At 53.3% G+C, this 23,300-nt stretch overlaps 1 protein-coding gene across 1 annotated transcript; it reads right to left on the bottom strand.

Annotated features, from left to right (window-relative positions):
* Positions 1 to 388: 388 nt before the first annotated feature.
* Krt8 (keratin 8) lies at positions 389 to 8,081 on the bottom strand. The gene is made up of 9 exons (XM_028874507.1): positions 7,647 to 8,081; positions 5,072 to 5,280; positions 4,215 to 4,275; positions 3,493 to 3,588; positions 2,828 to 2,992; positions 2,418 to 2,543; positions 1,483 to 1,703; positions 1,299 to 1,357; positions 389 to 797 (listed from the first exon to the last, which is right to left on the bottom strand). The coding sequence occupies exons 1-9, from the start codon at positions 7,986 to 7,988 to the stop codon at positions 607 to 609; spliced, it is 1,470 nt and encodes a 489-aa protein (XP_028730340.1). The 5' UTR covers positions 7,989 to 8,081; the 3' UTR covers positions 389 to 606.
* Positions 8,082 to 23,300: the final 15,219 nt, after the last annotated feature.

Here is a 23,300-nt window from a genome sequence, read left to right as displayed (position 1 = left end):
AGAGTTAAGAGCACTGGCTGCTCTTCCAGAGGTCCTGAGTTCAATTCCCAACAACTACAGGGTGGCTCACAACCATCTGTAATGAGATCTGGTGACCTTTTCTGGCCTGTAGTGCAGGCATGCAGGCAGAAAACTGTATACAAAAAAATAGATAGATAGATAGATAGATAGATAGATAGATAGATAGATAGATAGACAGACAGATAGATCTTAAAAGAAGAAAAAGAAAAAAAGCCATGGTCTGTAGCCAGAGCATCAGCCAAGGCACATTCTTTTGGAACAGCCTGGAGGAGACTTTCCTGCCCTGCACACCAAGCTTCCATGCCCCAGGAAGGACCCTCCTGCCCATCCCTTCCCACCCACATACATGTACACATAGCAAAGCCAGTTGATGGAGCCAGCTGAGGCTTTATTTTGGAAAATACAATTGAATTGGGTTTGGGAGGGAGGTGGGGGCCAGAGGGGTTCTCCAGATGGAAGATCCCTCCCTAGGTTGGCCAGAGGGCTAGGGCTGATCCTGTTCCCTGCACTCGGCCATACAGCTGTCTCCCCCATGAGCCCTGAGCAGCTGCAGAAGCACAGGCTGGCGACGGCTCCAGCGGCCGCTCACTTGGGCAGGATATCGGAGGACTCCGACACCAGCTTCCCATCACGGGTTTCGATCTTCTTCACAACCACAGCCTTGGTGCGAGTGATCGTGCTGGAGCCTCCGAGAGAGCTGAAGGTGGGCTGGAAGGAGCTCATGCCATAGCCGAAGCCGGGGCTGGTGAGTCCCCCATAGGCTGAGCTCAGCCCTCCTGGTCCAGGGCAAAGGGGAGAGAGAGGGAGACAGCCACGTGAGCACAGGCTTAGGGCCCCTTCTCCCCAGTCACTCTCTGATAACCGTAGATGGAGAGGCTGACCCAGACTTGACTGATTACTAGGTGGGTCACAGCTCAGCTGTCTGGAGAAGCAGACCCAGCACAGGAGAGACTTCCCTACCAGCTGCATGAGCCTGACCAGCACTCAACGGAGCCCTTCTTTCCGCTATTTGGAGAGGAATGTGAAGACTCATTAGAGCCCACGATAACACATGTAAGGAACTTAGACGGGCCTGGCACACAGCTAGCATCTGTGTGGGACTTTCTATTAGTGAGGATATTGTTTAGGTCCTTAGTCTATCGTCAATCACCCTGGGATTCTCCCAAGAACAAGGATCCTGCCCCTTCCCTTTGTCAACTGCCACTGAGCACAGCCTCTTCCAGAGCCCTGACTTCCTGGGTCCTCTGCCCTCCACCCCTAACACCCAGGACACTCACCTGAGTAGCCGCTGGTGGTCTTCGTATGGATACTCATGTTCTGCATTCCAGACTCCAGCCTGTAACCAGATACACAGATGTCAGGACCAACTCTTGGCCCTTTCTTTCCTCCCACAGCAGAACCCAAGTCCCAGGAAGGCTCCAGACAGCACCTGCCCTTCCCAGGAGAGACCTCCAGACCCACCTGCTCTCCTCGCCCTCCAGCAGCTTGCGGTAGGTGGCGATCTCGATGTCCAGCGCCAGCTTGACGTTCATCAGCTCCTGGTACTCCCGCAGCTGCCGGGCCATGTCCTGCTTGGCCTGCTGCAGGGCCGCCTCCAGCTGGGCCAGCTTGGCATTGGCATCCTTAATGGCCATCTCCCCACGCTGCTCGGCATCAGCAATGGCAGCCTCCAGGGTTGCTTTCTGTGGGGAAGGAGACAGATAAGCAGATGGCATCTGGTACGTCTCCTCCCTTTAAAAATCCATCCACATTGGGCTTCTTTTGTTGTCATTTGATTTAAGACCCAAGCTGGCCTAGAACTCACTATATAGTCCAGGCTGGCCTTGAACTCACAGCAATCCTCCCGTTCTAGCCTGCCGACTGTTGGGGTGACTGGTGTGTACCACCACTGCTGGTTGTATGCAGTCCTGAACCCAGGGCCTTGGGCTTGCTAGGCAAGCACTTGAGCAACTTGAGCTACATGCCCAGCCCCACCCTGAGCTTCTTTGAAAGTCTCCCCTCTCTGACTTAGACCAACTCCATCCATCCATCCATCCATCCATCCATCCATCCATCCATCCATCCATCGACAGGTGACACTGAGCAAACCCGGGAAGCAACGGGAGCTGCTTCCGGGCATTTCCCGCTCACACTTCCACCTGCGGCGATGCAAAAGCTTTGCTTTATCCGGATCAGATCCCTAGCTTCTAGACTTTTCATCAGGTAGCAAAACCCAGCCTTGCCCTGCGTATGGCAGACTAGTAGAGCAGGCCTGGAGGAATGGGACCTGAACTCTAGCCAACCACCCGGAGCTCTTTCCCTAGATGCTGCTCATGGCGACGCCCACAGCAGCCGAGAAGCCGCCCCTCCCACTCTCAACCCCGGTTCTCCCCAGTCCCACCCGGGTCCAGCAGTACCTGGCCTTTGAGAGCATCGATCTCCGCCTGCAGGCGGTTGATGCTGCGGTTCATCTCAGAGATCTCGGTCTTGGTGCGGCGCAAGTCATCCCCATGCTTCCCAGCCTGGGCCTGCAATTCCTCGTACTGCAGGGGCAAGAAGGGAAGTGAGGTTCTAGCTGGGAGCGCCCCCTCTTGGTCAAGCCACAAAAGCCTGGGTCATCTCACCCACCAACCTCCTACATATGTGCAGAAGCATGCCTAAGTATGTGCATGCACACACATATACACACAGAGAGAGCAATGAAGGTCCCGTTCCAGAACTCCAGGCTTCCATTCTGCAGAACCAGCCCACATGAGTTCCTTCCTCATGATCCAGGGCACAGAACTGGCCAGGAAGGGAGGCCCAGGCTTACAACCCTGTTCTTTACCTTAATCTGGTACATGCTTTCAGCCTCAGCCCGGCTGCGGTTGGCGATGTCCTCATACTGGGCACGGACCTCGGCGATGATGCTGTCCATGTCCAGGGAGCGGCTGTTGTCCATGGACAGCACCACAGACGTGTCTGAGATCTGAGACTGCAGCTCACGGATCTCCTGTAGGGCAGGGGCGGGGTGGTAAGGTTCTGTCCCTGCACACAGGGTCCTTTGCAAGTGAGAGCTAGGGCTTAGAGACATCAACATTAACAGCGGAAGGAAGACAGCCAAAACTGAGCCATGGAGGGAGACAGCAAGGAAAACCTGAAGCTGGGTAAACAGGCAAGGGGAAGACCCTGTCCCCACTCGGCCCCAACACTAAAGCCCAGAGGCCTTCAACAGCGCAAAGACCAGGAACAAGGGCTCTGAGGACACCACAAGTCTGAGTTAGTCTGGGCTGCCACTCTGTATGAGGACCTGGGATGGGTTATTTCGCTTCTCAGAGCCCATTTCCCCATTTCAAGTAGGGGCTGCAGCCTCTACAACAATGTTAACTGGCGGCTGCGGTTATCGGACCCTTGTTGAGTGGCGTGCTGGACGACAGGGGTAGACCGTCTAGGTGCCAGAGTAGGAAACTGACAGGCTGAAGGACCTGTCCACTCCAGCCCCGGAGAAAGTACCTCTTCATGGATCTGGCGAAGGAAGTTGATCTCATCAGTCAGCCCTTCCAGTCGGGACTCCAGCTCCACCTTGTTCATGTACGCCTCATCCACATCCTGAGGGGGAGGGGAGGGGCCTGAGTTCAGTACCCAGGGGCTCCCCAACATCTGCCCATGGCTTAGACGTGTGGCTGGCTGCTGTCTATTCCCCTGGATCCCAGCCAAGAACTTTATCTCTGCTTCCTGCAGGCCAACACCCCACCCTTCCTCCTCTAGAAAGCTAAGGCTAGACCACTAACTTTGTCCAACTTGATACCTGGAATACTATCTAACTGCAGGAAACTAACTCTCTGTCTTGTCTACCTTTCTATTATGTTATCTATTATTTGCATCAGATGGCAAAAGAATTTGTCCTATTCCTTAGAAAGCAATGAAGTCATCAGAAAACTCCTCATCTAAGTCCCAAAGCTCACCCTCCTGGTCTGCATGCAGGTTAGAGGACCCTCGACTTCTTTTTTAAATTTGTTTGTATTATCTTTAACTATGTGTAAGTGTGCACGCCTGAATGTGGTTATGCACACGAGCTCAGGTGCCGGAGGCTGGGGCATCGGATCCCCTGGAGCTGTGGTTACAGGCAGTTGTGAGCCATTGGATGTGGGTGTTAGGAACTGAACTCAGGTCCTCTGAAGAGAGGCAAGTGCTCTTAACCACTGAGCCATCTCTACAGCCCCCCAGACCCTCACCTTCTTGATGAGGACAAATTCGTTCTCCATCTCTGTACGCTTGTTGATCTCATCCTCGTACCTAGTAAGAGAAGACTTGGAGTCAGCGGGCGAAGGTGCAGACAAGGCTGCCCTGTGTCTGCTGCTGCCAGGGACGGAGCCCCACGAAGCACACATGCACGCAGAGTCAAACGCAGGAGCGCAGAGAATTTCACTCCTACCCACCTTCTTTTCTGATGGGGGGAAATGAATGTCTACAAAGTTTAGTTCAGAGATGTAAGGCACAAGAGGCTGGTCCATCTGACCTCCCTACCATTTCCCTCTCCCCACCCAACCTTATTCAGCCAGTGGGGAGGCCAAGAGCAGGAATGCACTCTCCAAATACACACTAGATTTGGCGTGTTGAGAGAGTTAGCATGGGACCTGACAGGAGACCTCAGAGCACTGTCTGGGGCTCGCCAGAGGCTGGATCATGGCTGTTGGTGTGAAATCGAGGACTGCTAGCTGCCTCTCTCATCTAAGTGCCCTTTTTTTTTTTTTTAGAAAACAGACTCTCACTGTGTAGCTCTGGCTGGCCTAGAACTCACTATGAAGATCAGACTGTGCTTGCATAATCCTCCTGCCTCTGCCTCCTGAATGGAATACTACACACTTATGCCACCATACCCAGCTTAGGTACACTATTTAAACAGGAAATTTGTTACCCACATCTAGACAGTCCTGGCATTGAAAGCAGGCTGACACTATCAGCATCTTGGATGGTGAGCATAAAATAGACTGTCCCAAATAAAACTGATCATACGGCCACAGGACCTAACTGCCCACAAGCAGCGGGCAGTGGGGACTTGGGCCTCTGTCTCATTTGGGGAGGGGCTCACTTATTCTTGAAGTCCTCCACCAGGCCCTGCATGTTGCCAAGCTCTGCCTCCAGCTTCAGTTTCTCCTGGCCCAGGGTTTCCAGCTGCCGTCGCAGGTTGTTGATATAGCTCTCAAACATGTTGTCCATGTTGCTCCTCGATGTCTTCTGCTGCTGCAGCAGGCTCCACTTGGTCTCCAGCATCTTGTTCTGCTGCTCCAGGAAGCGCACCTGCGGGAGGGGGGGGGACAAAAGGGCCACATCAGGCTAGGGTCAGAGTCTAGAGGGAACAAGCGCTGTCCTCTCCCCTGAGCAAGGGGGTCACCTATGACCCGGGGAACAGCACAGTGAGACGGTGGCATCTGGAGCCATGTCCCTCCAGCACTTGGAACGGGAAAGGCTAACGCTGTACCTGCAGCACAGACCTTATTTGCATAGACTATACATCACAGATCAAAAAAAAAAAAAAAAAAGCCCCACTTTCTGAGGGTGTGTTAATTACCTTTTATATACGTATGAGAAGGGGATAGATTATTCACATCAGATAATATCAGTCTTCATTTGGAGGGACCTTGAAGAAAGGCCCTGGAAATTTATTTGTTTGTTTGGTTGATTGGTTGTTTGTTTGGTTGGTTGGTTGTTTTTTTTTTGAGACAGGGTTTCTCTGTGTAGCTTTGGCACCTTTCCTGGAACTCAGTCTGTAGCCCAGACTGGCCTCAGACTCACAGAAATCACCCTGCCTCTACCTCCCGAATGCTGGGATTAAAGGCGTGCGCCACCACCGCCCGGCAGGTCCTGGAAATTTTAGGGAACTTTCTCCCTGAGGCCCAGAGTGGTTGCTAAGGCTTCTACGTCAATACTGCTGCTAACTCGAGCTGTGTAACTTGGTCTGGGTCTCTCTAACCTTGAAAAAGCCTCCAGAAGCTGTTGTAGGCGCTTTAGGGAGTTCCTTCTCCACAGAGCCCACTTTTAGCAGAGGAAGAGGCAGTCACGTCTCCCTCCCACCCTGCAGCCCCAAGCGTTGAGATTCACAGATTCTGGCGTCTCCACACCCTCTTGCCCAGTTTCCACAGCCCTCTCCTCCCACCATAAACACAGAACTCACATCTTAGAACATGCAATCCAAGACATGGTACAGGAGGAACTCTTTCACACGTCTAATAGAGTGCTCCAAAGGGGAGAAATGCATTTTGTGCACTCAGCCTGAAGCTGTAACCTTTTAAACTGGGGGAGGGGGAGGGGGTGTACAATCGGATTACTTTCCCACCACCCATGAGGCAGATCCTTTCTTCACCGTAATTACTAAAAATAAAAATAAACAAGTAGCCCCAGTGGTTCAACCATTTCATCCTAATGGAATGCTGGATTCGGGCCAGGCGCTGCCAAGCTTCCCCCCAGTGTGAGCTGAGCAGGCAGAAACTGATTTAGGGACTGTCCATTTTACAGATGAGGAAGTCAAATTGACAACATGGCCCATCCCAGGAAACTGTGGGGCCCTGTAACCAGAAGCCACACTCCTCCAGCCTGCACCGACTGTTCTCCATCAGGTCAGGTCGCAATGAGAAGCTAAGGGCCCTTGAACAGCAGCTGGCAAGCTCTGGTGAGAAGGGCAGGCGCTCCTGGGGCCTCCGACTCCACCGGGCTCATCTGCCCCGTGTTTTCCCTCCTCCCGTTCCCGCACGGCCTCTTAGGAGCCAGTCAGCAGAAAGGGCCAATCGTCCTGGGGCCACGAAGGCAGGCCACCTAGCCACAGGACTGCAAAATCTGGCCTGGCTCTGGACTTGCGAAGGGACCAGGCGATTGGGGCGGAGCCAGGGTAGGAAGCCGAAAGGGGGTACAAGGGCCAAGCAGGCAGATGGGCGTTGGCAGGCCGACGCTATCTGGGGCCATAAACTCCGGTTTTAACAGGTCGTGAAACTGGGGCGGGGTGTCCAACGCCCGCAGACTTTGAATCCCGCACGGGCTTTCCCGAGGCGGAGCCCCGCGACTCCCCCCCGACGCCGGAGCGCCTCCTGGTGGACGGGCAGAGCCGGGACGCCGCCGACCTCCGCCCTGGCTCCGCAGCGGCCCCGCCCACACTGAGCGAGCCGGGCAGGGGCCAAGCAGTGACTCAGCCTGAGCCCCACACTCTGTCCCCGGACGCCAAAGACCTCCATCTGCGTTTGCCGGGTTCAATCGAGACACCTGCGACCTGCTAGGATCCTACCCAACCCTTCGTTATTTAACAGGAAGAAAGAAAAACGCACCAGGGCACCAAGAGGAAATCCTGGGGCGGTGCGAGGGGAGGGGAGGGAGGCTTCCCGGCCACCAGAGAGCCGCCGAGCGACAGTGAAGGCGCCTGGCCCGCCAGTATCGGGATAGGCAGGGCAGAGCGCGGATTCGGGTGAGGGAGTGCAAGAGGACTTAGTCACAAGCACTTCAGACCCTCTCGACCCAAACCGAAGTGTATGAGAGAACCTGGAAGGGAGGGTGGCCAGGATGGGTAGGGCACAGCAGAAGCTCGTGGGGGGCTAGAGATGTGCCCATCCTCTGTGACGGCCGAAGGAAGGGCTCGGGACACAGTTTAGTCGGGCGAAGGGCGGAGGGGGGGTTCTCACCTTGTCAATGAAGGAGGCGAACTTGTTGTTAAGGGATTTGATCTGCTCCTTCTCCTGGGTGCGCACGGCCTGGATGTTGGGGTCCACCTCCAGCTTCAAGGGGCTCAGCAGGCTTTGGTTCACCGTGACTGCCGTGATAGTCCCTACACCAGCCCCGCCGCTGAAGCCTCCCAGACCCATACTGGTGCCTAGGCTTCCCCGGAAGCTGCTGCCGCTGCCCACCCGGGAAAAGCTGGACGAGCTGATGCGCGCACCGGGGCCACTCGTGTACGAGCGGCTGCTGAAGGCCCGGGGGCCGGAGGTGGACACCTTGTAGGACTTCTGGGTCACCCTGATGGACATGGTGAAGTCTGGAGTGATGGCAGTGCGCTGAAGGCGGAGGTTCGAGAGCGAGCGAGGGAGCAGCTGCTTCTAGGCCGCGGGACAGCGCCCAGCTCTTTATAAAAGAGAGCCCAGCCCCAGGGGAGGGAAAAAGACCTCTTACCTGAGTGGCTAGACACTGAGAGGGCAGGGCCTAACCCAACGTCTGCTACCTCCGGGCAGGACTCAGGTGAGGGCAGTAGAGAGCTGCTCCCGCCCAGGATCCCTCTCCAACCCCACCCTAAAAATCCAGTTGAGCTCCTATGAGACCAGGAAGTAAGCCTGGGGTCTCCCAGCCCTGGGATCTAGGCGTCTTGCCTCCTGCCTTCTGTGAGAACTACTGGGCAAGTCTGGGTGGAAAGGGTTCCCTGGCATTTGGGGTCTTAAAAAAAAAAAAAATCAGGGTCTTGCTTGAACTCACTAGGCCACCAAAGCTGGCACCTGCCTTTACCACCCCAGCACTGAGGTTCTGGGTTTGGGGGTGTACCCTATCACCTCCGGCTGGACTCTTCTACTTCCTCAAAGAAACCCTCCTTTAGGTGGGGCTGGCCAATCTGGCCAGCAGGACCCTTCCATTCCCAGGCTCCTCTTTGCCCTGTCTGTCCAGGTTACAGTCGCCACCACCACCCTGCTCCCCTACCTGCACCACATCCTGCAAACCCCAGGCTGCCAAAAGGGGCTGAGAAGACACTGGCGGTCTAAATGAATAAACACATGCTTCTAGCTGTCCACTCACTGGGTGCAAGGTAAAGAGAAACCAAACACAGCTCTTCTTCTGGACACAGCCCAGTAGTCTCCTTTCCTGTCAAGACCCCAGAATTCCCCAGGCCAGGCAGAGCACTGTAGGCCTCAAAGAATAGCAAAAGAACGAAGAACAGAGGCCAAGGCAGAAAGGGAGGGGCAGAGAAGAGGAGAGCCATTGGGGTCTTCCTTGTTGCTGCTTCTTTGGGAATGAACACCTTCCCGAGGCTCCCAGTGCAGTAAGTCATGGGAAGTGAGACAAAGTGTGAGTGGGACCGGATGGCATGGCCAGCCCAGCCACCCGGACCCCCCCCCCCTTCTGCTTCCCCAGCCTCCCCAAGCAGCCAGACATGATGAGGAAAGCATCCTTTCCCTGCACCTGTCTCTCTGAACTCGTTACCCCATTATCAGAGTGAGTCAGGAGAGCAAGTTGGGGCACAGCATGCACCTGTGGGAGGCTGGAGACAGGGGAGCAGAGCAAGGCCCTCCAGGCCTGGGTGGGGCGGGCTTGGCAGGTTGTGGGTGGAAGACAAGAGGTTTGGGTCCCGAAGGCAAAGATTCCACCTGCAATTAAATTACCCGATGGGCTGGGCTCTCTGGAAGGTACTGCGGGGCATGTGTGGGGATCGGGTGGGTCTTAACCAGAGAAACCAAAAGAGGACAGGTATCCGAATCCCCTGGGGACAGGGTGGAGGGCAGACACACACACCCCGAAACCAGGGAAAGGAGCAAACACCCTCTAGGAGAACAGTCTATGGATTGCTCCCCTTCTCCAGGAGAAACACCCAGACCCCCCGAAGGATAGGCACATATAGGCCCCTACCAAAAGGGGCAGAAACCCAGAAGTCCCCTCCTAGACACAACAGACAAGTTCCTTTTACAACACACACACACACACACACACACACACACACACACACGCACGCACGCACAATCTGAGGTCACTTCCAGAAAGGCCAGTCTAGAAATCCCAAAGGGCACACAATGACCATGGCCCTTCCTTGCATGTCTTTTGCCTCTAGCCCAGTCTCCAGGTCCCCAGCCTTGGGCTTCCAGCATGCTAGCAAGAGGGAAATCCAGTTAGAGCCTGTTTACACCAGGCAACCAACCCCTCACAGCCCCTGAAACAGCACTCCATGTTAAGGTGGAAGCTGATTTGGGTGTGTGTTCACATGAGCCCACACCCAGCAAGACTGGCGACTTTTCCCAGCAAACCACAGGGAGGGAGCCGGGACTGGTGCCAAGCCTGTGAGAGAAAACGGAAGGAGAAAAGGAAGGGCTGGTCAGACAGGTATGTCAGCCCCGGGGAGCGACAGCCAGCTCTCCCTTTCTTCCCTTCCCCCACACCGTTTCTGGAGGGACCCGAAGGGAGAAAGCTCCCAAGGAACTGAATTAGACAACGCGCGCATCATAAAAGCTAGCCACCCAGCACGCGTCCTGAAATCTCAGCTTCCTCCACCCTAGCCACCTGATTCCTTGGTCCTAGGGGTGTCTCTTAAGGTGGGGGCAAAGGGGCAGTAAATGGAAAGGTCCCCGAGCTGTGCAGACGGAAAGCATCAACCCAAAGCTCACAGAGGAGGTGCCCCTCACTCCGGTCCAGAAACATATCGCTTGTCAACTCCCTGTTATTGCCCAGAGACCCCAACCAACCCCTCCCAACATGGCCCCTGCTCATCAAGAGAGGCCCAAGCTGCTCTCTCCAGTGACTTCTGCCTAGAATGTCCCCAGGGTAGAGGTAGAAGGGAAAGGCCCCAGGGACTAGGGCCAAGTGGTCAGAGGAGAAGGAACCGGCCTGGGGCAGCCACGGGTACAACTCCTTGTAAGGCATTCTCTGGCCACTGTGGTCACAGCAGCCTGTTCAACAAAAGGGAGACACATGCGTGCGGTGAGAGGTGAGTGAGCCATGTGCAAATGCAGGGCCAGCTCCGCCCTCATCTGCCTTTCCTGGAGAGCTCAGGGGGAAAGGAGGAGGCTTTCTCCCCCTGTTAAGACCCAGCTCTCTCCTGCCTCTGCACACATGGGTACAAATAAATAAATGTCGTTTTTAAAAATACAGTTTTCGAAAAAAGAGAGAAAGATTCGCAGCTATGCATGTAGCTCAACTGTTTGCCTAGCATGCCAAGAAACCCTGGGTTTGGTGCCAGCCCCACATAAACAGGGTGTGGTGGTCCACGCCTGCAATCCCAGCACTTGGGAGGTGGGGGCAGGAAGAGCAGGAGTTCAGGGTCATCCTCAGCTGCATTTTGAGTTTAAGGCCAACCTGAAGTGCAAGAGACCCTATCTCAGAGGGGGAGGGCAGGGGGCATAAATGAGCAGCTAAGTCTGTAGGCCAGGCCTGGGATGAGAAGCAGAAGAAGTAAAAGCTGTCCCCGCACCGGGGTGATGTCCTGAAAGCGTCAGATTCACTCTGAACAATGGAATCGTTTAAAATATTGATAAGCGGCAGCGTATAAATACCTGGGGGTACACTGAGGCAGCTGAACAATTTAAATAGGAAGCCACAGATGGCGTGGACAGCCATCTGCAAGCCGCAGGATGAGTAATAGAGTTAATTGCTGGCTCTGTGCTGTGTGCCCCAAGGTGAAATTGTTCATCGCCAGTGCCTGACAAATAGAGACGCAAAGGACGGACAGCAAGTGTTCCCTCACGGAGCCACAGCCCTGGCTTCTCTTCAGTCCCTTGTATTTTGAGATAGTCTCACTAAGTCGCCAGAGCTGGCATGAACTTACTCTGGCATCCAGGTTGCTCTTATCACCTTCCCGCCTCGGCCTTCCAGACAGACGGGAGGGGCTACAGACCACCAGGTGTGGCTGATTGGTATTTTTTTTTTCTTCATGGTAAGTCACGGCTCTGATGATAGAAACCTCAGGACGGGAATGGACTGACTACCCAGGAGAGAAGTAAGCAAGCTTAGGAAGTGTTCTTCTAGTACAGTCCCAGGGACACTTACACAGCACCAGAAGATGCCTTATAATAGCCAGGTAGTGGTGGTGCACACCTTTAATCCTAGCACTTGAGAGGCAGAGGCAGACAGATCTCTGAGTTTGGGGCCAGCCTGGTCTACATAGTGAGTTCCAGAACAGCCAGGAAAGCCTGTCTCAAAAACAAAACAACAACAACAAAAACCAAAAATCAAGCCTTATAATATTATAAATATCACTTACTTTTCCTAATAATGCTATAAAATAGGTAGAAGGAGAGAACTGACTCCCACAAGTTGTCCTCTGTCCTTCACAGGCATACCATGGCATGTGCATACACACACACACACACACACACACACACACACACACACACACACACACGCGCGCGCGCGCGCGCGCGCGCGCGCACATGCACACAAATAAATAAATTTAAAGAAACATACCCAAAGTCATACAGCTGCGTGGCTCTGTCTCCTTGCTCAGAGCTATGGCATGCTCTCCATAGGGTGATAAAGAACAAGGTAAGTTGTACAAGAGTCTAACAGCATGAGATGGACACCCAGAAGGGCAGGGTCTAAGGAGAGACTGTGAACAGCCAGAGTTGATGGGAAGAACAGTGGTTTGGGGCCCAAGAAAGCTGGAGGACCCTGTGTTGGGTGAGGTGGCCAAGCATCCTTCTTCACACTGCTGCTGCTTGTGGCCCACTTGGTCTACAATGAAAACTTCCAAGTTTCCATTTGGCCCTCTCCTCCTTCCCCCAGTCCCTTGGAACATCCCAGGGCCCTCCTTTAGAGAGAGTCTTTTGTAGTTGGAAAAACATCTTCCAATCATCTCCCTAAACACCCATGATTCATGGACTGACTAAGAATCTGTGACTGCCCAGCTACCCCATAACTTGCCGGGGCACCCCAGTCAGGACCCAGGAAACTAACAAATCCCATGCAAATGCTTCGTTCGGGCCCTGGATGTTCTGGGCTACTCAAGAAAGAGACGCTTGGGGCCAGGGTTGTTCAGTTGGAAGAGTGCATGCCCAGTACTCACGGAAGTTCCACTCCCAGTACCACATAAACTAAGCATGGTAGTGCACACCTATAATCTTATCTCTCAGAGGTAGATACAAGAGGATCAGAAGTTCACCGTCATCTTCAGCAACATAGCAAGTTCAGGGTCAGCCTGGACTATATGGTAAGCTCTGGACCAATGACCTGTCCCCAGGTAAAGAGAAGAAGGGTCTGTTCCTGCTTTCCAGGGGCACAAGATCAGTGATATTTCCATGACTGACATAAAGGAGGAAGCCTCCGGGCCCAGAGCCCTGAAAAGACAAAGACAGGGTGGCCTTTGGAAGGTGTCCTAGCCTTGATGTCTCTGCCCCCTGCGCTGGCAGAGGCCATCACCAACCTTCCCCTCAGTTGGGTCATATGTGAAATGGCCATTTGTGAATGGCAGGATGGAGAACAGAAGGGTTTTGATACGGGAGAGGGGAAGGGGGGCGGGGGGGACAGGACCTGGTAGGAAGAACAAAATTGAGACCAGAGAGTAAGAAGACAGAGGGGCGGGGCAGTGGTGGTGCACGCCTTTAATCCTAGCACTTGAGAGGCAGAGGCAGGCAGATCTCTGTGAGTTCGAGGCCAGCCTGGGCTACAGAGTGAGTTCCAGGAAAGGCTCCAAAGCTACACAGAGAAACCCTGTCTCGAAAAACCAAAAAAAAAAAAAAAAAAAAAAAAAGGAGGAGGAGGAGACGAAGGAGAAGAAGACAGAGGGGCTTTGGGATACACACTGAGTGGCCAATGTGTACATGGTCAGAGCGCACTCTGCACAGCCATGCCGTCAGACACCCTGGCCAGGAGGCTGGCTTAGGGAGATCTCTCTGGTCTGCGTAGTGAGGCGTGGAAGGATTAGAGAGCAGAGAAACAGCCATGGCGGGGGCTGCCTTGGAAACAAGGCTGGAGATCAAGGGCCCAGATCTGAGGCCACAAATACCCATTTATCACAGGAGATTTGGTAAATCACCAGCCATAAAAGCAACCACAGCCTTGGAGAGGAAAGGCTGAGGGAGTCTGCTCAAAAGGGAGTGCCCCAAGGCCAGCCCTGCCCACCGGTCCATCTGCTTGGGTAGAGGGAAGAAATGCCTCTGATCTGGGGAACTCGCCCAGTGCCCCCACAGGTCCCACCTGTCAGTTTCCTCCTGTGATAGTCACGGGTGTGTCTAAATGGCCTCTGAGAGCTCCAGCTTCACCAACATCAACAAAAGTTTTATGAGTTTTGGATATCTAAGGAATTTGGCTTTGGTTGTTGGAAAGCAATGAGCATTTTTAGTTGGGTGGAGCTGGTGATAATAGACAGGCTGTTTTGGGTTTGTTTGTTTGTTTGTTTTATTATTAGTAGTATTCAAGTGTGGTGTGTGTGTGTGTGTGTGTGTGTGTGTGTGTGTGTGTGTGTGTGTGACAGAGAGAGAGACTATGTGGTCAAGCTGAGGTTCCACAGCACGTGGGTGAGCTGCTGAAGATGTGTGTGGCGGTCATGGGGAAACCGTATGGAGTCTCTTCTCTCTTCCACTTTTATGTGGATTCTGGAGATTAACTGAGGTCACCAGGCTTGTGCAGCAAATGGCTTGTCTGGCTGAGCCATCCTGCTGGCCAGGGAGGTGGCTTAGAGCAAGTGCTTTTGGAAGTCTGAATACATACGAATGCAAAGCTGGGCAGGACCTCGGGTTCTCTCCCAGAAAAGCAGCTCACATGCCACACACCTCAACTGTACCTCAGAGCCCCTCCATCCCCTCCCATACACACACACTCACACACACACACACACACAACCTCAACTGTACCTCGGAGCCCCTCCATCCTATGCGCACACACACACGTACACTCACACACACACATGAGTTCTGTCCTCTCCCATACACGTGTCCCACCCATATATTCCGAGGAGCACAGCTACCTCACACCCCCATGACGCAGATAAGCATGAGTGTGTGTGTGTACCCTTCCTCCCTCCCTGCCACTACCCTCTCAGACTCATAAACACTGCCTTCCCATGCCTATCACATGTGCGTACACACAGCAGCAGCAGCAGCAGCACATAAGGCATGTGTCCAACACACAACACAAGCTATAGCTCTGGGCTCCCGACAGCAAATGGCTGATACCCAGTCAACCCAGCTTCAGCATGTAAGGTCATTTATTTGTTCTCACAATTGGCTTATACTCTAGCCAAAGGGGCTCAGTGGTTGTTTTCTTCTCTTTTGGTCTGCTCAGCAGGCCATGTCCAAGCTGTGACAAGGAGGGACACCACCAAGGGAGTGTTTATTTCCAGATGCTTCCAGCTGAAGTTCCAAGGGCGACTCTCCTTGGGCTGGCAGGTCATACAACTATCTCTGAACCAAGCCTTTGGTTGGAAGAACCATAAAATGCTGTCATTTGAGCTACAAAGAACCCATGCTGATCCCCTGGGAAAGGGGGGAGGATCAGGACCATTCAAACTAGTGGAAGGAGGGAGAAGAGATGATTCACCAGAAAGACATGGGGGGAGATTCAGGGCGGGTGAAAAACAGCAGATGTTCATTACAGGCACCAACGCAAATGTACACAAAGATGTGGAAGCCCAGAGATCATGAAGATATCAGCATACACAGTGAGCCAGTCTCTGGTGCCTTGCCAACAAAATATTGATTTTGGATAAATAAAGGATTAAGACATGTGTCTTAGAACTTTGGGGGCAAGGAGCCCCTTGACCAAACTGAATTTAGAAAACAAAAACAAAAAGCAGACTCTGTACCATGGGCTGGTTTGAAACTTGCTATGCGTCCCTGCTGGCCTTGAACACGTAGCAATCCTCCAGCTTCAGCTTCCTCTCCCAGGTGCTGTGAATGCGGGCGTGTTCTACCGTACCCAGCTTAGAAAAGTAAGAGTTAAGGCTGGAGGTAAAGTACTTGTCTTCACTGAGAAGTCCGAGGCTCAGTCCCCAGCATCACAAAAACAAAACAGAGGCAGTGGTGGTGAGACACACCACACGCCTTTAGTCCCAGCACTCTGGAGGCAGGGGCGGGCAGATCTCTGTGAGTCCAAGGCCAGCCTGGACAGCCAAGGCTATGTAGAGAGACACTGTCTTAAAGAAAAAACAAACAAAAAATAAAAAACAAACAAAACTCAGAAACCCAAAAACAAGGTGGATGCAAAGATCTGGAAATGTAAAAAGCCATTGGGTGAGCACAAAATCCTTAAGGAACAGTGGAACAGCTAGGTGGTGTGTCAAAGTATATCCAGTAGTTCACAGAGGCCAGTGACGGAGTCTTATTTTCTCCCCTGCTCATCATGCCACACTGGAAAACAGTGGCACTTTTTTCCCCCAGGGGGAGGAGCATGCTGAGCATCAGTCTAGGGACTTAGGACATGCTGAGCATCTGCTCTACCACAGAGCTAGGTCCCCAGTCCCTCAGCTCTTGTCTGATTTTTACAACTGGCCTGAAGAAGCGGGCAGCAAATAAAAGGTGTCTAGGATACATTATACACTTAAGCTCTTATAACTGAGACAGGGGGATGGCCTGTCAGACTCCTCACTTAGGGGAAATGTCCCTGCCTTCTCTCAAAACTTCTGCTGTGGCTAGGACCAAGGCTCCAGGGACAGGTGCGATCTGAAGGATTTCTTGTGTGAAGCTGAGCAGGTTACTTAACCTCTCTGAGATTCCTTTTCATCAACCAGAAATGTGCACCGCACATCCTTCAGAGAGCAGATAAGAACAACGATCCATCCGGGCACAAGAGTAGGCTTCAGTTCACATTAGCTTAACCGTTACCACCTCGGCATGCAGCAGCTTCTTGGGGACAACCAGTGTCTCCTCTGCAGCACCTGCTGGGCAACAAGAGATGACTGAAGGAAAGCGTTTGTGGTGAGGGTTGAGAGTACCTAAAAGGAGGTGGCAATTGGGGTGATAAGGAGGATCCCACAAGGCTGTAACGAGGAGATAATAGGCAAAAATCCACCTCCATGCAAAACTGTTTGCAAATCCAGTTCCTAGGGAACAAGCCATGCAAACCATGTCCTGCCTGCTGACCCTCGCCCCTGCTGGTGGTGGTAGTTCTGAAGGTGGGCAGCAGAGTGACAGTGATGGTCCTCGTTTACTCAGCTCCTCCCAAGTGTCACAGTGTCATAGTCCTTGCGTACATTACTTATAACCATAAAATAGCCAGTGAGGAAGACAGCATTCCCACTTGCAGATAAGAACAGTAAAGTTCAAAATTCCTCCGGCCAATGTAATACAGTCAGAGCCTAGGCCCACAACCAGGTTTCCAAAGGCTAAGTGTGCTTTTCTTCAGGGGTTCCACTTGAGACACTTGTCCAATTGTGCCCTTTGAAAGAAGAAATAGTCGGGGCTGGAGAGATGACTCAGCAGTTAAGAGCACTGGCTGCTCTTCCAGAGGACTCGGTTTCAATTCCCAGCACCCACATGGCAGCTCACAACTGTCAAGATCTGACATCCTTACACACACATTCAGGCAAAAACACCAATGCACATAAAATAAATAAATTTTAAGAAAAGGAGGAGGAGGAGGAGAAGAAGAAAAGAAGGAAGAAGAAATAGTTACTAGGTAGTGGTGACATAAACCTTTAATCTTTAATCCCAGACAGAGGTAAGGAGATCTCTGTGAGTTTGAGGCCAGCCTGGTCTACAGAGTGAGTTCCAGGGCAGACAGACAGTACTACACAGAGAAATCCTCTCTCAGGAAGAAAAAGAAGAAGGAGAAGCAGCAGCAATATTAGGGCTGGCAGGATGGCTCAGTAGGTAAAGATGCCCGCTGCCAAGCCTGATGACGGATCAGCAGGCCCCATATGGTAGAAAAGGAGAACTAATTCCGTAAGTCCCAGGGTACATGTGCCCTTTCATGCATACACATGCACACCTAGAAATAAATGTCAATAAAAAATAAAGTAAGAGGGGGAAATGCAATACTTGTCAATAATGCGAAAGAAACTCTCAGACCCGAGCCATACAGAGCCAGCCCAGTCATGCAGTCGCCGTCCGCTGGGCCTCTAAGCTCTTCTGCCCTCTGAGGCTTCCAGCAGGCTGGAGGGAGCTCTGCCCGGCGCTCTGGAATGCTACGTTCAACAGAAACCATGACTATCGTGCAAACTGCATACCTATAGTGTTAGAAAACGCCTCGCTGAACTCCAGACACGCGGGCTGAGTGGATCCAAAGGCTGACTTGGCCTTCTCTGCCATGAGATAAAACAGGACAGACAGGGCCAGGAATATAGCCCAGTGGTAGAATTCTTCCTAACCTGAAGGTGGGTTTCATCCCTACCTGGGGAGATGGAGGGAAGAAAGGAGGAAGAGAGGGAGAAAGAAGGAGAGGGGAGTTTGGCTAAAGAAAGACGTGACCTGCGACCTACTACCCTTTAACCCACCTATCTTCCAGATTCCCCGTCTCTAAGGGCCAAGATAACTCCAAATGCACACACAGTGACCCATTCATAGGTCTTAAAGAAAAATCTGTTGACTTAGACAGTGAGATTGGACTGGGTTAGGGCCAGCCTAAGCCAGTTTAGCCTCTGGGACTTGTTAGGCATGCTTCCATAGCAACACAAGTCACTGTGCAGTTTCTGCATTCCTGACAGAACTGTGACATCCAGTCCCCATCACCCACCCCCTCTCTTCCTCCTAGCCTCTCCTGGTTCCCCAGGTGACATCCAGGGGACACTCAGAGTTGCTAGTGACAGAAAAGCAGCTTGAGGAACCCGTGAAGCATCGGGAAAGCCCCAGCGGGAGAAGGGAGGGGACTCTTAACTCCCAGACCAGTGTTCCCTCACTCAGAAGCCTCCAGCTGCACCTCCCCAGTTTCTTGGGCCTCTTCCTGGACCTGCAGGCACACGGCACCGCACCGGTGTCTTCCACACCCGGTCATTCCCTACTCCCCCGTGACCCCACCCTGTTCCTTTTGACTGACAGCTCCTCATGAAATGCCACCGCTGCAGTTCTAGGGCCCAGGACCCTACTCCCACCCTCCCACCTACCCGTTCCTCCAGCTTGGCCCTGCCCACAGCCGCCTCCAGAAAGCCTCCAGCATGGGCTCCCTCTGGCCCTCCACCCTGGAGCCTCCACGGTGCAGCCTTGGCTCCCACAGGACATCAAGAGGGCTGGACATGGGTTCAGGCACCCCATGGCCTAGGGTTCTCTTGGGGTAGTAATCGGTACAGAAAATGAGAAATAAGCAGAACATGCACTTTGGAGCTGAGGAATCTGAGTGTGGTGGTTAAAAATATAGCAAATACAGGGAACGCCAGATCTGGGCCCTGGTTCCTCCGCCCCAGGCACTCCCTGCACAAGGCTGCTTATAATCCATTAAAACCTCTCAGCTAAAACTAGAAGAACGTACAAACAGCCTACTTTCCACGTGAGTCTGTGGAAGAGCGGAAGCTGGGGACGTTCCCTGAGGCCACAGAGCACACTGGACCTGGGCAGAACTACAGCTCTTTGTCTCCAGCACCTCAGCCGGGCCCCTCTTCTCTGACCAGGTCACAGATTCTCCTGCAAGCACCCAGGCTCTGCCTCTGAGCAGCCAGTACCTCTGACAAGGCATGGCTTCCAGAGACTGGGCAGGTGGCCCCCGGAGCCTTAGCACAGGTGAGGTGGGAATACACACTTCACTCTGCCCTCTGCCCCCCCCAAATTCTGCAAATTACCACCACCACCACCACACACTTCCAAAGAACACTAGGGTTTGTGATTAAAATCCGCTTGTTATCAGGGTTATGACTCAAATTAAACAAAACTCCAGGCAGGAAGATGACTCAGCGGGTAGAGGCATCGCCACCAAGCCCGAAGACCTGAGTTTGATCCCTGGGTCCTACACAGCGGAAGAAGAAAGCCCACCCCAAGTTGTCCTCTGACCTTTACGAGCACACCGTGACGTTGGTGTGTATACACACGTTAATTAGTTAATTAATTAGTTAAATTATAGTGCCAGGAGTGGTAGTTCATGCCTTTAATCCCAGCAATAGGGAGGCATAGGCCAGCCTGGTCTATAGAGCTTGCCAGGCTAGCCAGGGCTACGTAGTGAGACCCAGTTTACTTTCTCAGCGCACTGGTGTCCTGTGACCTCAGCAGGCCTTTCTCCGACTAAGCACCGAAAAGGAGCAAAAGGCTGGAATAAAGAAAGGTCTTCCTAACGGAGCTCTGTCAGAACTGAGAGGAGTGACCGGGAAGGGAAGAGAGAGTCTGGTTAGGTTCAGGCCTGCCCAGAAGCCAAACACATGGTGGGTAGGACAAGCCCCTACAGGACAGGGCCTGGGGACCGAGAGAGATGACCTCCAGAGACTGAGAGGCTCATGGGGTTCCTGAAAACAGCTGTCAGACAGTCTGAATTCCTGGGGAAGCCTGAGTAGGCCATCTCCCTATCCCGCCTGTGGAATGCAGCTGGGTGGCCTATGTGCCGGGCTTTACCCAAGCAGGAGCCATACAGAACCATAAACCTTATCTCCCAGGCTCCTCGGAGGTTCCAGGAGCCCAGGCTGAGTCAGAGCCCAGGGCTGGGGCCTGAGGCACACCTGACTCACTGCCGGATGTGTGGTCATTCTGAAATGGAATGGGAGCAGAGGGGACCCGCCTCTCTGCACAGTGGGGTGAAGAGGTGGGCCAGGTGATTGATTGGCATGAAGGCTACGGGCCCAGAATCTTACCAGCCAGCCCTAAGCCAAAAATGCCCCTCCCAGGAAAGCTAGGCACAAACTGTCTCTCAATTATCCCTCTGTTCTAAGATCTAGAGTTGACACCCAGTTGTTAATGGGACCCAGTGGCTTCTCTTTCTATAAGTTACAAAACCAGCTTAGGAGACAGGAGCAGGGCTGGGGGACAAAGGGACAGTCTACTGCCAGGTCCGTGCCCCCTGTCACGCCTCCACCCTAAGCAGACCTGGGGGGAAGGGGAGGGAGAAAAAAGAGGCTCTGTTCTCTGGTTCCTGGTGTCCCTGAGAAATTCCCCAGCCCCCTGCCAAGCTCTCCTCCCTCCTTGCAGGCCAGTGAGGCCCGCCAGTCAGGGATCCAGTGCTTAATCAGGCCCCCCTCTGCAGGTGGTATCGATGACATCACTGTCCTCTCGGGGAGCCACACTTTCCTCTGCCAGGTAAGGAAATGTTCCCGTCTCCTCCTCCCCCACGAGCTTGTCCTCTGCCAGTGCTCCGGCCGGCCAGTCTTCTACAAACACTGCTTTGATCCCGTCATGCCCCAGCCCTGAGCTTCCCATCACATTCTGAATAAAGGTCACATCTCTCCTCTGTCCGCTGAGACTGAGTCCTGCCCACCTGGCACTGGCTGCCACTCCGAGCCCGCCTCCCGGGGCCCTGCCCTCCCTCATACTCTGCCTCCTGGCCACCTGCACCTGCTGCTGAAGGCTGACCCTCCCTGCCAGCTCCACACACCCCATCCACTCAGCAAACATTTGCTGAATGAACACTACAGGGCAATCCCTCCTCCCAGTAGCCAGAGATAAGCCACCCCTAGACACCCACCCCACGCCCCCGACGGGCCTGTGGCACCCCTGGACCGGGTGTCACTTGCTGTGGGCATAACTGAGTTCTGCACACTCACTGCAAGCCCGATCCAAGTGTGAACTGTGGACTAAGGGGCGTCCACACTTTTTTTGTGTGTCCCATCGGATACTCGAGATGACCTTGAGAGTCCAATATGCTATCCTTATTTACGTGTGAGGAACCCAGGTCTCTGAGAAGCAATCCATGTTGTGAATAGTGGTTAGGGATCAAGGAGGGTTTGGGGCTCTACGTCCACGGCTCTCACCTTCCTCAAAACACTGCCACGTTCCCGTCAGCCGAGTGAGTGTGTGAGCCAGCTCTACCCTGCTTTCCTCCCCGCCTTCTCGCCCTGACTCTGGGTCCAAGAACGTGGAGGACAGGGAAGAAATGAGCAGTGGACTGTCCCTCTTGGGTCGCAGGGTAACAGCTGGGGCCTGGGTAGCCAGGCAGAGGCCTTCACCCCCACCCACTACCTGTTCTGATAGCCCCCAAGGGAGTCCCAGCTCTTCTCTCCTGCCCTTCCCAACTCTAGCAGGACACAGGTTGGGTGAGGGGGCAGCAGGCCAGACAGAAGAAGAAGAAAAACAACCAAAAATGGTAAGGGGCCAAAGTGCAGTGACTCACCCTCCTTTGGCCTCCCTGGGGGGGGTTAGAGGCTGGACACCTGAAATTCCAGCCTGTCCCTGGGGAGACACTTAGGTGTCAGTTACATGGGACAGCGTGAGGACGACTGTTTATTCCAAACTGAAGGCTGCCATGGCAACCTAGGCCAGTGTCATTAGGGCCGGGAGCAAAGGTCCTGGACACAAGGGGTGGAGCCATATGTACCCAGCCCTAAAGCTCTGCTGCCAGCCTGCCACCCGTGTGCCCCTGGGGCCTGCTCTAACCCAGCACCCCCTTGTGGCCAAGTAGGAGGCAGCCCAGAGCTGAGGAGGGGCCACGCATCTCACAGAAACAGGGTCCCACCGCTTCTCAAACCTCTAAGACCAGAGGCAGACAGACACTAAGATAGGAGACGGTCCCGCCTCTGTGCCAGAGAAAAGAAGGAATGAGGAACTGAGCTACCTGCGGAGAAGGGAGCCTGGCGGATAACATCAAGGAAGGAAAGACAGCAAAGCCTTCAGAGCAAAAGAGATGGCCTTGGCTGGGAGGAGAGAACAGAACACTGCACGAGGTAGTAACACCCTCACTGCTTCCTGTCAGTCACTGAAGCATGAACTCTTGCCCAGCTGGGTCCCCAGTGGCCGCCACCATCTTTTTTTTTTCTTAAGATTTTTTTATTTTATTTTATCTTATATGTATGAGTGTTTGACCTGCCTGTATGTATGTGTAACATGTTGTATGATATTTTGTTTGTGTTCTGACAAATACAGCTTGCCTGGAGATCAGAGGGCAGAGCTAGCCACTAGTTAACCATAGAGGCCAGGCGGTGGTGGTGCACACCTTAAATCCCAGCACGAGGGAGGTGGAGACAGGAATATAAGGTGGGTGGAGACAGGATCCCTGCCCTGCATTCGGTCTGAGGATTCGTAGAGGTAAGAAGTGTCTGTAGTGGCTGCTGCTCTGTTTCTGTGATCTTTCAGCTTTTGTCAAGACGAATTAGGATCACGCTTCAGTAACAGGTGGGTGCCTGGTGCCTTGAAGTTCAGAAGAAGGTAACAGATCTCTTGGAGCCAGAATTGATGGTTTTGAGCCACTATGTGGGTACCAGGAACTGACCCTGGGTCCTCTGGAAGGACAGCCAGCACTTTTAACCACTGAGCCATCTCTCCAGCTCAACCATTATTCTTAATAACACACTTTTTGGCAGGTCACATGCCCTTTGAAACTCTGACATGCACCACTAACAGCTAATGACTCAGGAACTCACCCCTCTCCACACACACACACACACACACACACACACACACAGAGGCTAACAGCTAGTGACTCAGGAACCCCTTCCCCTCCCCCCACAGCGGTTATTAGGATCTGCCTCCACCTCTTTTCTTCTGGATAACCTGTGTGTGGCAAACATCTCTGAACCCCCATGGGAGGTACACAGCTGCATCTCAGTTGTCAACTGGGTACCTCACCTCAAATCTGTGGGTGCTTTGCTAGGTGGT

The sequence above is a fragment of the Peromyscus leucopus genome, chromosome 20, assembly GCF_004664715.2.
Source record: "Peromyscus leucopus breed LL Stock chromosome 20, UCI_PerLeu_2.1, whole genome shotgun sequence".
Lineage (NCBI taxonomy): Eukaryota > Metazoa > Chordata > Mammalia > Rodentia > Cricetidae > Peromyscus > Peromyscus leucopus.
The sequence above is the reverse complement of the archived record's forward strand: the minus strand, read 5'-3'. Positions and strand labels throughout refer to the sequence as shown.

Bases quoted from the DNA above. Each gene is read 5' to 3' on its own strand.
- Krt8 (XM_028874507.1), bottom strand. From the start codon at position 7,988: ATGTCCATCAGGGTGACCCAGAAGTCCTACAAGGTGTCCACCTCCGGC. The intron at 2,544-2,827 runs GTAAAGAACAGG...TTGCCCCTGCAG, and splicing joins AAAGCATGTACCAGATTAAG to TACGAGGAATTGCAGGCCCA. The intron at 1,358-1,482 runs GTGGGTCTGGAG...ATCTGGTTACAG, and splicing joins CTGGAGGGCGAGGAGAGCAG to GCTGGAGTCTGGAATGCAGA.